Raw genomic sequence first — 14988 nt, forward strand, 5'->3', positions numbered from 1 at the left:
TATGTTATTGATGGGAATGTAATTGATATAGCCATATGAAAAATAGTATGTTGGTTCTTCAAAAAACTAAAAATAGAACTACCATATGATCCAGCAATCCTATTTCTGGGTATACAGCCAATGAAAACTAAATCAGTAGCTCAGAGACATATCTGCACTTCCATGTTCATTGCAACATTATTCACAATAGCCAAGATACCAAAATAACCTAAGTGCCTGTCAACAGATGAATGGAAAAAGAAATTGTGGTATGTGTATGCAATGAAATACTATTCTGCCATAGAAAAGAAAGAAACCCTGCTATTTGCAACAACATGGATAAACCTGAATGGCATTATGCTAAACAAAAGTCAGACAGAGAAAGACAAATACTTTATAATCTCACATATACGTGGAACCTGAAAAAGTCAAACTTATAGAAACAAAATATAATGGTGGTTAACAGGGACTAGGAAGTTGGGAAAATGGAGGGACATTGGTCAAAGGGTACACAGACTATAATTAACAATATTATATTGTATCTTTGAAATTTGCTAAGGGAGTAGATATTAAATGTTCTCACCACAAAAAAAAAGATAACTAGGTGATGTAATAGACATGTTAACTGATTTTATTGTGGTCTTTTCACAATATATACATACATCAAATCATCACATTATACACCTTTAATTCATACAATTTTATCTGTCAACTATACCTCAATACAGCTGAAAATAATAAAAATAAATCCAAAGACAGTAATGTACATGTTATTTAAACAGTTTTAATTTATCACACTTAAATTAATACTTTGTTAATTTATTTTTTATTGCTTATTTTCTCTCTTAAATATGACAGGTATTTATATCTGTCTTGTTTTCATTCTGTCCCCAGAATATAACAACACAGTAGTGGGTAATTACTGCTCTGGTAAGTATTTGTTAGGTAACTAGTAAGTATTACTTGAGTAACAGAAGGTATGAATACTCAAGAAGAGTAGCAAAATCTGGGATGTTGTCATCTTGATTTTGATCCCTGCAACAAGTCCTGCTAGATGCATTTTTATGTACAAGGAAAGCACCCCCTGGGTTGATCCATCCCCTTCCTCTCCCATGGCCTCACCTTTTTTGAAAGCCTTCCAGGTTTGGAGCTGAGATGGTCACAATCTGATACCCGAGGGAGCCTCCCTGGTCTGCAGAGGCCTCCCCTGACACACTCAATTCTCCACCAACGTTCACACCTATGCCAGCCTCACATTTCTGGATCATAGTATCACCGAAATATAATGGTCCATTCACATCATTATCTGGGGAAAGAAAAGATGGCCATAGGTTTAGCCAAGAATCCATTCAAGAATTCATAGGTTTAACCAAGAACAGCTGGTATGTAAAATGAAGTAATAAAGACCTATTTTGCCCCAACCCTCCTACTCATTTAAAACTGTTGGTAAATAACTAATCAATTAATGTGAATGTAAATTACCACAGAGGGAAAATGTTTAAATCCACTGGGCACTGTGTGACAGAGATAGAATATTCGCCCTGAGAAACTGGTGTCAAACGTACAATGTGGAATACCCATAGGATTATCCTTCCAGGCACGCTGTCTCCTCTGCAGCAGGTACAGCACCCAGCCTCAGAGGGCAGCACACAGGAGCAGAAAATGTTTAAGATATGGAGTCAGACAGACCTGGGTTTGGATCTCAGTTCTACCAGTTCCCAGGTACATAACTTTGTTTTTTGTTTAATTGTTGTTGTTGTATGTTTTTGTTGTTTTGAGACAGAGCCTCACTCTGTCACCCAGGCTAGAGTGCAGTGGTACAATTCAGCTCACTGCAACCTCCACCTTCTGGACTCAAGCAATTCTTGTGCCTCAGCCTCCCGAGTAGCTGGGACTACCCATGCCTGGATAATTTTTTTTTTTTTTTTTTTTTTTGTATTTTTAATAGAGTCAGAGTTTTGCCATGTTGGCCAGGCTGGTCTCAAACTCCTGGCCTCAAGTGATCTGCCCACTTCGGCCCCCAAAAGTGCTGGGATTAAAGGCATGAGCCACAGTGCCCAGCCCTCAGGTACATAACTTTGAACAGATAATTGTATAGCATTCTACTTACTCTTATGTAAAGTGGGAATAACATCTTCATCTCATGACCCTGAAGCAAATACCAAATGACCTAATGAACACCTACGACCAGACAATTAGTAGGATTCTCAATTTGTCTCAGTTTGTCTTGCTCCTTGCCCCTTGCCTACAGGCAACACTGGTCCTGAGAGCTCCTTTTGGGGTACACTCAGTTATTTTTGGATGCTGGGCCATCTCTCTCTCTGACCAGCAATATTTTTTACCCCTCATTTCCTTGGTCTCTGGATGATGATACCTGGGACTGAAGAACTTGACTCCAGGATGTCACTGAGGGAGAAGTCAAGTGGAATATAGTCACACTTTTCCCAAAACAATGAACGAGAATAGTTCATCTTTTGTAATACAGCAAACTGACGTAATTTGGTGGCATGGGTTAGGCATTTGACAGGCGTCAGGTCATCTTTTCCAACCTCTTTGACCAAACTTTTGCTAATGCGTTGGAACATAGAGAACTTGTTGCTAGGGGAGATGAAAGAAGAACACAAAGTTCAGTTGGGAGGAGAAGAAAATGGTTAAACTCTCACCAATTACTGATATTTCCCCTAAAGGAAAAGATCTACGTATGAGATTAGCAGGTCTTAATTTAAAATAGTGACTACATTGTAACTTTCTCAACTTCGAGTTCATTTTTTTGTTGTTTTTGAGATGGGGTCTTGCCATGTTGCCCAGACTGATCTTGAACTCTTGGGCTCGAGTGATTCTCCCACCTCATCCTACCTAGCATCTGGGATTATAGACACACACCACCACAACTGGCTTCCAACTTTGGGATTCTAAAGACAATTTGGGCTTCTAACAGAGGCACTGCAGTGAAATTCATTGCCCCTTGTGGTTGGAGTAGGAAAGCCTGGGTATCTCCTCACCTCTAATCTGGGAATACTCTAAATAACGGGAATAAGGAAGAGCTGAATACTATCATCAACTAAAGGACCAGAGGGAAGGCAGGGCTTATGTTAAGATGACATGAGTAGTGGTAGACATTATGTTGGTGTTTGCAATTTTACAGAGAAAGCCACACTGAGAAGTGACATTTGAACAATAATGTAGAGGAGGCAGGGTATAAACAATGAACATTACGTGGAGAAAATACCAGGTAGAGAAATCAGCAAGTGCAAGGACTTGGAAGCAATGCATGCCTGGAATAAGTTAGGTGGAAAGGAAAGAAGATGAGGTCAGAAGAAACTGAGGGCAAATTGGTGAAGGCCCTTTTGGTCATTTTCGTCACTCTCTTTTACTTGAGGTGAGATTAAAAGTCTTTAGAGGGATTTGAGCACACAAGTGACATATGTGATGCGTCTTTTGAAGAGAGATGCCTATGGTGGCTGTGTTGACAATAGCATGCAGTAAGGGAGTACAGACAGAAGTGGGAGTCTAGTTAGGGCAGTTTTGTGATACTACAGGTAATCGTTAGTGAGAGATGAGGCCAGGGCATTGCACTCAAAGTGATGAGAAGTGATCAGGTCCTAGTCTACAGTGAAGGTAGAGACAACATCTATGAAAAGGATGGTTTGCTACAATTCCAGGGAAATTGGTTCTTCACTAATCAATTTGTTGATTTGCCTGTTTACTCATTCATTCCGCAAACATTTAATAAGCACACATTAGATGCTAGGCCCTCTCTGGGGAATTGGCAATATAGTGGTGAGCAATATAAGAACGGCCTCTAATCTCTTGGGGCTTACAGCATAGTGATAAAGACAAATATTCACCAAATGATTTTACTAGTGAGCACATGCATATTCATAAATCATGAGTGGTATTATAAATGAATGGTGCCTGATGCTCTCAAAACCTGTCGTAGAGAGATTTTGGTTTTCGGCTACAACAACTAAAAGGTCAGGGAAATTCTTCTTTCTTTTTCAGAGAGAGATTTATTTTAATTTGTTTTATTTTATTTTACTTTAAGGGGTCATTTTAGTTTCAAATGCACATGTGCAGGCTGGTTATATAGGTAAACTCCTGTTACTGAGGTGTCTTGTACAGATTATTTCTTCACCCAGGTATTAAGCCTAGTACCCATTGATTACTTTTCCTGATTTTCTCCCTCCTCCCACACTTCATCCTCTACCTTCCAGTAGAGGATATGCGTTGGTCCCTCCATGAACCTATGTGTTCTCATCATTTAGCTCCCACTTATGAGTTAAAACATGAGATATTTGGTTTTCTGTTTCTGCGTTAGTTTGCTAAGGATAAGGGCTGCCAGCTCCATTGGGAGCTGTTCTTGATCTTGTTCTTTTCTTGACTACATAGTATTCCATGAGGCATATGTACCATATTTTCTTTAACCAGTCCACAATTTATGGGTATTTAAGTTGATTCTGTCTTTGCTATTGTTAATAGTGCTGCAATAAATATACTCATATGTGTCTTTACTATAAAGTGATTTCAATTCCTTTGGGTATATACCCAGTAATGAGCTTGCTGGGTCAGATGGTATTTCTGTCTTTAGGACTTTGAGGAATCACTAAACTGTCTTTCACAATGGTTGAACTAATTTACTTTCCCATCAACAGTGTAGAAGCATTCCTTTTTCTCCTCAACCTTGCCAGGATCTGTTATTTTATTTTTTTTACTTTTTAGTAATAGCCATTCTGACTGGTGTGAGATAGTATCTCACTGTTGTGTTGGTTTGCATTTCTCTAATGATCAGTGATGGTGAGCTTTTTTCACATGATTGTTAGCCATATGTATGTCTTCTTTTGAAAAGTGTCTGTTCATGTTGTTTGCCCACTTTTTAATGGGGTTTTTTCTTCTTATAAATTGGCTCAAATTTCCTATAGATGCTGGATATTAGACCTTTGTCAGATTCACAGTTTGTAAAACTTTTCTCCCATTCTATAGGTTGCCTGTTTGCTCTGTTCATAGCTTTTTTGCTGTGCAGAAGCTCTTAAGTTTAATTAGATCACATTTGTCAATTTTTGCTTTTATTGTGATTGCTTTTGGCATCATCATGAAATCTTTGCCAGTTCCTCTGTCCAGAATGGTATTGCCTAGGTCAGGTGTCCCCAAACTATGGCTGGTGGGCCGCATGCGGCCCCAAGGCCATTTATCCGGCCCCCTGCCGCACTTCAGGAAGGGGCACCTCTTTCATTGGTGGTCGGTGAGAGGAGCACAGTATGTGGCGGCCCTCCAACAGTCTGAGGGACAGTAAACTGGCCCCCTGTGTAAAAAGTTTGGGGACGCCTGGCCTCGGTTGTCTTCTAGAGTTTTTTTTATAGTTTTGGGTTTTACATCTAAGTCTTTAATCCATCTTGGGTTGATTTTTATGTATGGTGTAAGGAAATGGTCCAGTTTCAATATTCTGCCTATGGCTAGTCAGGTATCCCAGCACAATTTATTGAATGAAGAAGACATAACATGCAGCCAACATGCAGTCTTTTCTCATTGCTTGTCTGTTACAGCTATCTGATCTGTGAAAACTCTGACAAAAACAAGCAATGGAGAAAGGCTGCACTGTTGGCTGCACAGGCAACCAAACAAAAATTGACAAATCAGATCTCCTCAAGTTACAAAGCTTCCTTCCAGCAAAGGAAACAATCAACAACAGAAAAAAACAACCCACAGAATGGGAGGAAATATTTGCAAACTACCCATCTGATAAGGGATTAATAACAAGAAAATATAAGGAGCCCAAACAACTCTATAGGAAAAAATCTAATAATCAGATTAAAATACTGGCAAAAGAGTTGAATAGACATTTCTCAAAGGAATACACAAAAGTGAAAAACAGGCATATGAAAAGGTACTCAACATTATTAATTATCAGAAAAATATCAATCAAAACTACAATGAGATGTCTCACCCCTGTTAAAATGGCTTATATCCAAAAGACAAGTACTAAAAATGCTGAAGAGAAGGTTGAGAAAAGGGAACCTTGTACCCTGTTTTGGGAATGTAAATTAGTACAGCCTCTATTGATAACAGTTTGGACCTTCCTCAAAAAGCTAAAAATAGAGCTGCCATACAATCCAGCAATCTCTCTGCTGGATATACACCCAAAAGAAAGAAAAACAGTATATTGAAGAGATATCTGCACTCCCATGTCTGTTGCAGCTCTGTTCACAATAATGAAGATCAGGAAGCAATGAAAGTATCCACCAACAAATGAATGGGTGAACAAAATGTGACACATATACATAACAGAGTACTACTCAGCCATACAAAAGAATGAGATCCTGTTGTTCGCAACAACATAGACCGAACTGGAGGTCATTCAGTGAAATACGCCCAGCACAGAAAGACAAACTTTTCATGTTCTCACTTATTTATGAGAGCTAAAAATTAAGCCAATTGAAGTTACAGAGATAGAGTAAAATGATAGTTACCAGAGTCTGGGAAGGGTATTAGGATGTGGGAGGGAGGTGGCGATGGTTAATGAGTCCAAAAAAAAAGTAGTCAAAAAGACTGAATAAGATCTAGTATTTGATAGCGCAACAGGATGACTATAGTCAAAAGTAATTGTACATTTAAAAATAACTAAAAGTATAATTGCATTGTTGCAATTATAGCAAATAGGAATAGAAATTTCTAACTATATGGAATTCAGTTTAGAACATTCTAAAAATGTTTAATAATGAAGAGAGATAGAATTTTTAACAGTTCATGTAAAAGTTCTGGTGTGACCATTTCAATTCTCTCTGATATGAGCCGCGTAAAAGGTCACTGGATAACAGAATAGTGAGAACAAAAGAAGCTTCTCTAACACCGGACCTGTGCACTAATGTATCAGAGATATATTCCTAAGCCTTACATACTATCTGGAATTCTCCATGATTAAGAAGAACTTAACTTTCTTTTCAGTCAAATTATGTATGGAAAAAAAAATCTTCGACTCATTTCACAAACTCATCCTGAGCATTTTTGTCACTGATGATATTATCTTTTCTTTTTCATCCCCTGATCCCATTAGGACTTACCAGGTTGTATATCCTTCTGTCCAGTAGAGAAATTGGCCAGGCACAGTGCTTCACATCTGTAATCCTAGCACTTTCGAGGGGGCCAAAGTAGGTGGACCACAAGGTCAGGAGTTCAAGACCAGCCTGGCCAAGATGGTGAAACCCTGTATCTACTAAAAATACAAAAATCAGCTGGGTGTGGTGGCAGGTACCTCTAATTCTAGCTACTTGGGAAGCTGAGGCAGAGAACTGCTTGAACCCGGGAGGCAGAGGTTGCAGTGAGCTGAGATAGCGCCACTGCACTCCAGCCTGGGTGACAGAGTGAGACTCCGTCTGAAAAAAGAGAGAGAGAGAGAAAAATAGTACAATTGAGTAGGGCCCCTTCCCATCTTCAGACCTCCTGCTGCCAAGCAGAAATTGTCAAACTCCAGGACCAGATCAATATGATTCTACTCACTGTTTTCTTCTCACCAATGGGTCAGTTTCCAATGCAGTATCCTGGAAAAATAAGCACAAGGAGGGCCCTCTTTATTTCCAGAAGAGTAAGTCTGAAACTAGTTTTGGATCACAGAACCCTACCTCTCAAGTCCTTCTCAGCCCAAAAATCTATGGAACAAAATCAAGTAGCATTTAATAATATATCTCCTGAATCAGAATTAAAAAGGCTTTTTCAGAAGCCACTCCCATTTCCTTTTACATACAGAACTAGCTGAGCAAGTCTTGGACTCGTGGATTCCCAGCATGAGTAGCTAAAACAACTTTTTTGGCTCATATTCCTCTGGCATATGTGCTGAATTTGGAATTCAGCTATTGGACATCAAGAAAAACAACTTTAGCAGGAGGGACAGGCATCAGTGCCAGGGTCCTGGGAAGCACTTCTGAACTATCTGCATGTGGAGCTCTGTACAACAGGAATTATTGTGCTTAATGCCTCCTCTGTATTAAATACCATGCATGTATTATCTAAATCCAATCTTGCAACAATCTTTATTTTAAAGATAAATAAAAAGAGGATTCACAAAAAGAATTAAACACTTGCCTAAAGCCATGCCTTTTCCAAATACTTTCAATGGATTTCAAGATACAGTAAAGTGCCTGCAGGAGAAACTGTAAACAGGATTGCTACACCTTTAAGTTTTGGATCCATTGCTGATGAGCCCATGTGACCTTTTGGAGGTGGCAAAAATCCTTGTTTTGTCATATGACCAGAACTGTTTTTCTGGTTTCTTCTCATTCAGGACTATGTCAGAGGAAAGATCTGAGGCTCAAGAGCTGCTTCTCAGACTCTTTTGTCCCACAGGATGATCCCTTGATTTTCTGCTCTCCCTCTTCCCTAGGGATGAGGTTTCTTAGGAGCCAGACTGAAGTGATTGTTATTGCTCTTCTGGGTCTAGCCACCCAGTGGAGCTTCCAGGCTCCGGGTTGGTACTGGGGAATGTGCACAAAGTGTTCTGGGATGTGATTTGTCTTCTGGTCTCTCAGCCATGGATAGCAACACCTGCTCTGGCAGAGGCAACAGGGGAGTGGAGTGGACTCTGTGAGGGTCCTTGGTTGTAGTTTTTTTAGTGTGCTGGTTTTCTCAAATGCCAGTTGTGCTAGCAGTGAGGTTGTCACATGGACAGACTCAGGACCTGTGTTATCCAGGATGTTGCAGACAGTGGAATTAGCTATTTTTTTCTCCTTTTTCGAAGCAAGGATTTTCTATGAGTTGCTCCAAAAGCTTGAATTTGCTGACCACTAGCAAGGAGATGGTGCTTTCAAGAGAGCATCAGCTGTGGTAGTATAGTGGGGATACAAGCCTGCCTAGATAAGCATTTGGATTTCTCAGGCATTGAGCAGTGCCACAGAGCTTCCAAGAGATTATGCCTTTTGTATTTGGCTCCCAGGGCAGGTAGAGAAAGACCATCTGTTGGGAGCAAAGTTAATCATATCTGAGTTCAGACTCTCTTTGGGCAAGATTTGCTGCAGCCACTGTGGGGGTTGGTGGTTCTCAGGCCAGTGGAGTTATGTTCCCAGAGGGATTATGGCTGCCTCTGCTCCATCATACAAGTCACCAGGGAAGTGGGGGAAAGTTAGCCATAATGGGCCTCAGACAGCTCCCATGCAGCCAGCAAGGCCAGTCTCACTTCCACCATGCTCCACCAAAGTACTAGATTTGTATCCAGGTAGCTGGTATGCAGGGCTGAGTTCTTGTCCCAGGCTATAAGCCTCCCTGCTGAGAAAGCAGATATGGCTTTCAGACTTCACCCCTTCCCACCTGCCATGGCTTCTGTGTTCGAATGTGCACTTCCTGTTTGCCCCCAGCCCTGAATTCTGCCCTGGAAAATGCATGCTCAGCCAAAATTTTTACAAAGTTCAGCTGGAAGTTTCTGTCTCGCTATAGTCCTTCCACAATTCCACTGGCAGCCCTCCCCAAAAAGCAAAGTCTTACATGGCCAAAGCAGGAGGGAGAATACTAAAGGAGGGGGAGGTACTACACAGTTATTAACCACCAAATCTCATGATAGCTCACTCCCTATCATGAGAATAGCAAGGGGGAAATCTACTCTCATGATCCAATTACCTCCCACAAGGCCCCTCCTCCAACACTGGGAATTATCATTAACACGAGATTTGAACAGGAACACAAATCCAAACCATATTTTTCTGCCCCTGATGTCTCCCAAATCTCATGTCCTTCTCACGTTGCAAAATACAATCCACTTTTCTCAACAATCCCCCGTCTTAATTCATTTCACCATTAACTCAAAAGTCCATAGTCCAGCATCTCATCTGAGACAAGGCAAATCCCTCCCACCTATGAGCCAGTGAAATAAAAAATGGTTATTTACTTCCAGGATAAAATGGGGGTGCATGCATTTGCTAAATACTCCCATTGCAAAAAAAAAGAAATTGACCAGAACAAAGGGGATACAGGTGCCAATGCAAGACTCCATGTCTCAAATCCAGGCCACACTGATGAAAGGAATGGGCTCCCAAGGCCTTGGTCAGCTCTGCCCCTGTGGCTCTGCAGGACACAGTCTCCATGGCTGCTTCCATGGCATTGAGTGCCTGCAGCATTTCCAGTGCACAGTGCAAGCCATCAGTGGATCTACCATTCTAGGTTCTAGAGGATGGTTGTTCTCTCCTCACAGCTCCACTAGGCAGTGCCCCGCTGTGTGAGGGCTCCAACCCCACGTTTTCCTTCCTTACTATCATGGTAGAGGTTCTCCATAAGGGCTCCACCCCTGTAGCAGACTTCTGCCTAGACATTCAGGAGTGTAGGTGCGATAAGCATCTTGTAGACACTCAAGGAAGGCAGCCGGTGACTCCTGCAGACCCTGAGTTACAGTTCCTACCTTGGAGAGGTTAGTGGGCTTGCAGGCCACTTCCTTAACCCCTTTTAATAGGTACCGGTGAAAATTGTTCAGAGCCTGTAGACCCGCCAAGGTGTTTGGATCCTATTGGGGTCGCGTGGAAGGGAAAGTTTTATTCATTTGCTCCCGGTGGTTCTCCGCCAAGCCTGCCCCTGTCCTAATGATGGCCTTATGGGCCTCCTGTCTAATTCTGCTCCTTTCTTTTGCAGTAAATAATACTAGGAGCAATTGTTGACAATCATCCCAGGTGGGGTGATGGGTTTGTAAAACAGACTCTAGGAGCCCTGTGAGTGCCTGGGGCCTTTTAGAAAACAGAGGGTGTTGAGCCTTTCAATTGTATAAATTCCTAGAGGAGAAGGGGATGTGGATGAAGAAGGGGCAGCCCCAGCTGGCTACCTCCTTCCATTGGGGGCACCTCTTGGAGGGATATGGGCATGGAATCTCACTACAGGTGTGGAGTGGGGACAAGGGCTGGCTACCAGTGCTGTCTGGGGAGGGATGCTGGGACCCCTGTTCAGAGAGTTTAAAGTAAGGTGGAGGTAATTCTAGATTTTGTTCTGGAGCGGGGAGAATGGTCAGCATGGTAGGGGCCTTCTTTGGGCCAGCTAACATGACCTGAAGTTTAGCCTGTTTTATGCAGTGCTTTAGCCATGGTGGTGGGAGTGTGGGGGTGGTTGTTGGACTACATTCAACTATTGGTTGATGTATGGAAACTGGCCAGGGTATTTAGGAGTTTCTGCGACTATTTTTTATACAGCCTGGGTAATTTTGGGGTTGTAGGTCTTAGTATTTGGCTACCCAACTCCAAAAGATGGCCATTTTAGTTTACATAAAGAGCAGAGCTTTTCAGGGGTTAATTTTAACCCATATTGGCCTGAGAACCCAACTTGAAGTTGGCTGTTATGCATTGGAGGGGGGTACAAGGCCAGGAGCTAGACAACCTTATTGGTTTTTCCTTAGCTTTTAAATTCCCTCAAGAAATTTCACTAATTTCGTGACTGACTTTACTGAGGAGTTGAACCAACAACCTTGCAGTTGCAGGTCCTATACCTTAACTACTGTGCTAACAGGGCATTTGCATTACAAAGAGTCAGAAAGCTTTCTTAAGCTGCAGAAACTGCCAGCTGAGCTGGGTGGAGCTGGCAGTCAAGCCCCAGTGACTGAGTTCCCCAAGCTGGGCAGAGCTGGCAGTCAGCAAAAAAAAAAAAAAAAAAAAAAAAAAAAAATGCTTCTCACACACAGGGACTCTGAAAAGTATTAAATTCCTCTCTCCCTCCTCTCTGTCTGTCTCTCTCTCCTCTCTCTGTCTCTCTCTCTTCTCTTTATCTCTCTTTTCTGTTTCCTTTTCTCTCTTTTTCTTTTTCTCTCTTCTCCCTCTCCTACTTTTCTGTCTCTCTCCTTTCTCTCTCTTTCCCTCCTCCACTTTCTTCTCTGTCTCCTCTCTCTCCTCTCTTCAATACTTTCTCTCTCTCTCTCTCTCTCTGTCTCCTTTCTCCTCTTTTTCTCCTCTCCTCTATTTTCTCTCTGTCTCATCTCTTCTCTGTTCTCTCTCTCTCTCTCTCTCTCTCTCTCTGTCTCTCTGTCTCCTTTCTCCTCTCTCTTCTCTATTTACTGTCTTATTCTCCTCTCTTCTCTGTTTTCTCTCTCTCTCTCTCTCATCTTTCTGTCTTTTTTTTGACAGAAGAGGCAATTACTCCTTTTTCACCTTAAACGGGCAAAGAGGGCTGGTATTTTTTTTATTTAAAGTTTGATTTTCTAAGACAGAGAAAAAAACTACACCTAAGTTGTCAGGGGCAGAATTTTTTTTTTTTTTTTTTTTTTTTGGGGGTGGGGGGCATGAAAAAGAAGAAGAATGAGGCCTCAATAATAGAATAAGAAGACGAAAAGGAAAGAGAACAGTTATTTCCAGGGGTGTAAACTCAATTGGAGTTCCTTGAAGTTAATGATTACTTGGCCAAATATTTACTTTAAGAGTAACAGGTTTAAACCTCTGTATATCAGCTAGTAACTGCCTTGGGAAACTAGAGGACTTACAATAAAGACAGAACCACATAAGAGATAGACGGACACAGGGTGGGTGTCCCCTGAGAGAGACCAGTCTGATGCCTGCCCAGCCATGTCCCTGGAGGGTGTTTCAGAGCGTCTTGGCTAAGGTGTACCCGTATAAACCCTGGGCCTGGTCACCTCACAATTTTTAGTCCTGAGATGAATCACCGTTATGCCCTATGATGTTCCCGTGGAACTGCGGGTGAAGGCCCATACAAGCCCGGTAGCCTTCCAGCTGTGGGACTACGTATATACACACTCACTCTCTCATTCACACCAAGGTTATGAAAAACAACCAAAAACTAAATGACCTGAGCCTCCAGTGAGGCAACCCGAGCCTCCAGTGACATCTCATGGTAGGCTTGCCTGGTCAGAGTTGCAATGATCACATCCAGTCCCCTGACTCAGGCCCCACTGATGGACCAGTCCCCAGACCTGACTTACCTCCAGAGGTTCCTGGGACCCCGAGGAATTTTGGGTGAATGTTGAATGGGTAGCCGCCTGTCCTCCACGGGGCCAGAACTCTTGGGGCCCTGGAACGTGTCAGGGGGCACCTCCCCTAGAGGTCCCTGAGGTGGCAGCGGCCACCCAGGTGAGACTCTGGGACAGCTTTTGTCTGGTGATGGATGAAGATAAAGTCTCACTGGGCCTCCAGATGTTGTACTGGAGTGAGCATAGAAATTTAACACTAAGACAAAAGTATGCTAAATTGCAGGGTCTTTATTGCCCGCAGCCACAGAGGACTTGCGTCTCTCCAACCCGTGGCCCCGAAAGGAGGGTGTCGAGACCTTTTCTGCCCGTAAACCACCTCCTGGGCAGGGGTGGAGATAAAGGGCTTTGGATATTCCGAGGGCCAGTGGACTTTGGACATCCTGTAAACTACCTCCTGGGATGGGGAAAGGGTGTGGGGCTTTGGACATTCTAATTGTTACTTAAGCGGCTCACAGAAGTCAAGATAAGCATTAGTTTACACATTGTCTGGGTAGGGTGGAAATTACACATCTTAGTTAATTATTACAAGTCGCAGGTGCCAAGATGGCATGGGTCTGGACTGCTTGCCTGTCACATCAGGGTTATAGAGAGCAGTTTCAACAGAAAGCCAAGGTGTGGTTGAGTTATGCAGTTTTATGGGGCTTTTACCATGTCACAGTTTCGAGAACTAATATGAGTTATAGGCCAGGTGTGGTAGCTCACACCTATAATTCCAGTGCTTTAGGAGGCCAAGGCAAAAGGATTGATTGAAACCAGAAGTTCAAGACCAGTTTGGGCAACATAGTGAGATGCCATCTCTACAAAAATAAAAAAAGAAAATGTGGCTGGGTAGGGGGTCATGCTCCTGTATTCCTGGCTACTTGGGAGGCTAAGTGGGAGGACTGTTTGAGCCCAGGAGTTGAGGTTACAGTGAGCTATGATCTTGCCACTGCCAGACTCCAGTCTGGGTGACAGAGGAAGAAAAAGACCCCATCTTTAAAAGAAAAAAAAAAGGGGGGCAGCCACCAAGATGGTCAAATAGGAGCAGCTCCAGAGCACACTTCACAGCGAGAGAGGCAGAGAGGGCAAGCAACTTCTGCATTTCCGACCAAGGTATCAGGTGCATCTTAAAGGGACTGGTTGAACAGTGGGTGTAGCCCAAACAGAGTGAGCACAGGCAGGGTGGTGTGCTGCCTCACCAAGAGAACACAGCAAACCTGAGAACCCGTCCCTCCTACCCAACGAAGACCACTGGGGGCTTTTCAGCCACTCTGGCACTCTGTTTCAGATACTGCGCTTCTCCTGCAGTTTTTGTGACCCACAGACCAGAAGATTCCTGCCGGTTGACAAGCCCCGCAGGTTTCCAGCATGGCTGTTTCAGCTGGCACCACAGGTTTCCAGCACAAAAACTGGCACAAATCCAGGTGGCCCTTTTAACTGGCACCTGAAACACCTGTGAGATGGACACCTGAGTCGCCCATTACCCTGAAAGGGAGGGGGCTGAAGGCAGGGAGCCAGGGGAACAGGCTTAGTGGGTCCAACCCCACAAAGACCAGCAATCTGAAACCCACTGGCTTGAGAGGGTTACAGCCAGTGCAGCAGACTGTGCTCCACCCAGGACCTTCGAGCCCCATGGGGGTAAGGATGCCCGCAATTAAAGAGACAGTTGGTCATTACAGAGGCAGTTGGCCATTTCCGAGGCAGGCCACCATTACTGAGGCAGGCCGCCATTACTGAGGCAGGCCACCATTACTGAGGCAGGCTGCCATTAGTGAGGCAGGCTGCCATTCTGAGGCAGTCCAAACCTTACCTATGTAAACAAAACTGCAAGAAAGTTTACACGACAGCTGAGCAGAGCCCACGGCAGCTCAGCAACATCTCTACAGGCAGACTGTGACTAGACTCCCACCTTGCTGGGCAGGGCATCTCTGAAAAAAGGCAGAAATGTGATAGACTTACAATTAAAGCTACAACTTCCTAAGACAGAGCACCTGGGAAAAGCGGGGGTTGTAAGTTCCACTGCAGAAGATCTAAACATACCTGCCCAGCATCTCTGAATGAAACAACGAAGCTCCTAGCACAGCACTTGAACTCTGATAAGG

At 43.2% G+C, this 14988-nt stretch overlaps 1 protein-coding gene across 4 annotated transcripts in view; it reads right to left on the reverse strand.

Moving 5' to 3' along the window:
• Window positions 1–13242, reverse strand: part of GSDMC (gasdermin C) — a 63943-nt gene extending 50701 nt beyond the window's left edge. For 2 of the 4 annotated variants that reach the window (XM_039464349.2, XM_074387117.1), the window contains exons 1-4: window positions 12860–13242; window positions 7471–7511; window positions 2354–2577; window positions 1102–1285 (exon numbers count right to left, since the gene is read on the reverse strand). In XM_039464349.2, the coding sequence (XP_039320283.1) occupies window positions 1102–1285; window positions 2354–2564 (395 nt within the window). In that variant the 5' untranslated portion in view covers window positions 2565–2577; window positions 7471–7511; window positions 12860–13242. Of the gene's footprint in view, window positions 1–1101; window positions 1286–2353; window positions 2578–7034; window positions 7347–7470; window positions 7512–12859 lie in introns of all 4 variants that reach the window. The other 2 variants (XM_074387119.1, XM_074387118.1) reach the window with 2 other exon arrangements.
• Between the last annotated feature and the right edge of the window lie 1746 nt (window positions 13243–14988).

This window comes from Saimiri boliviensis, chromosome 15 (assembly GCF_048565385.1).
Source record: "Saimiri boliviensis isolate mSaiBol1 chromosome 15, mSaiBol1.pri, whole genome shotgun sequence".
Lineage (NCBI taxonomy): Eukaryota > Metazoa > Chordata > Mammalia > Primates > Cebidae > Saimiri > Saimiri boliviensis.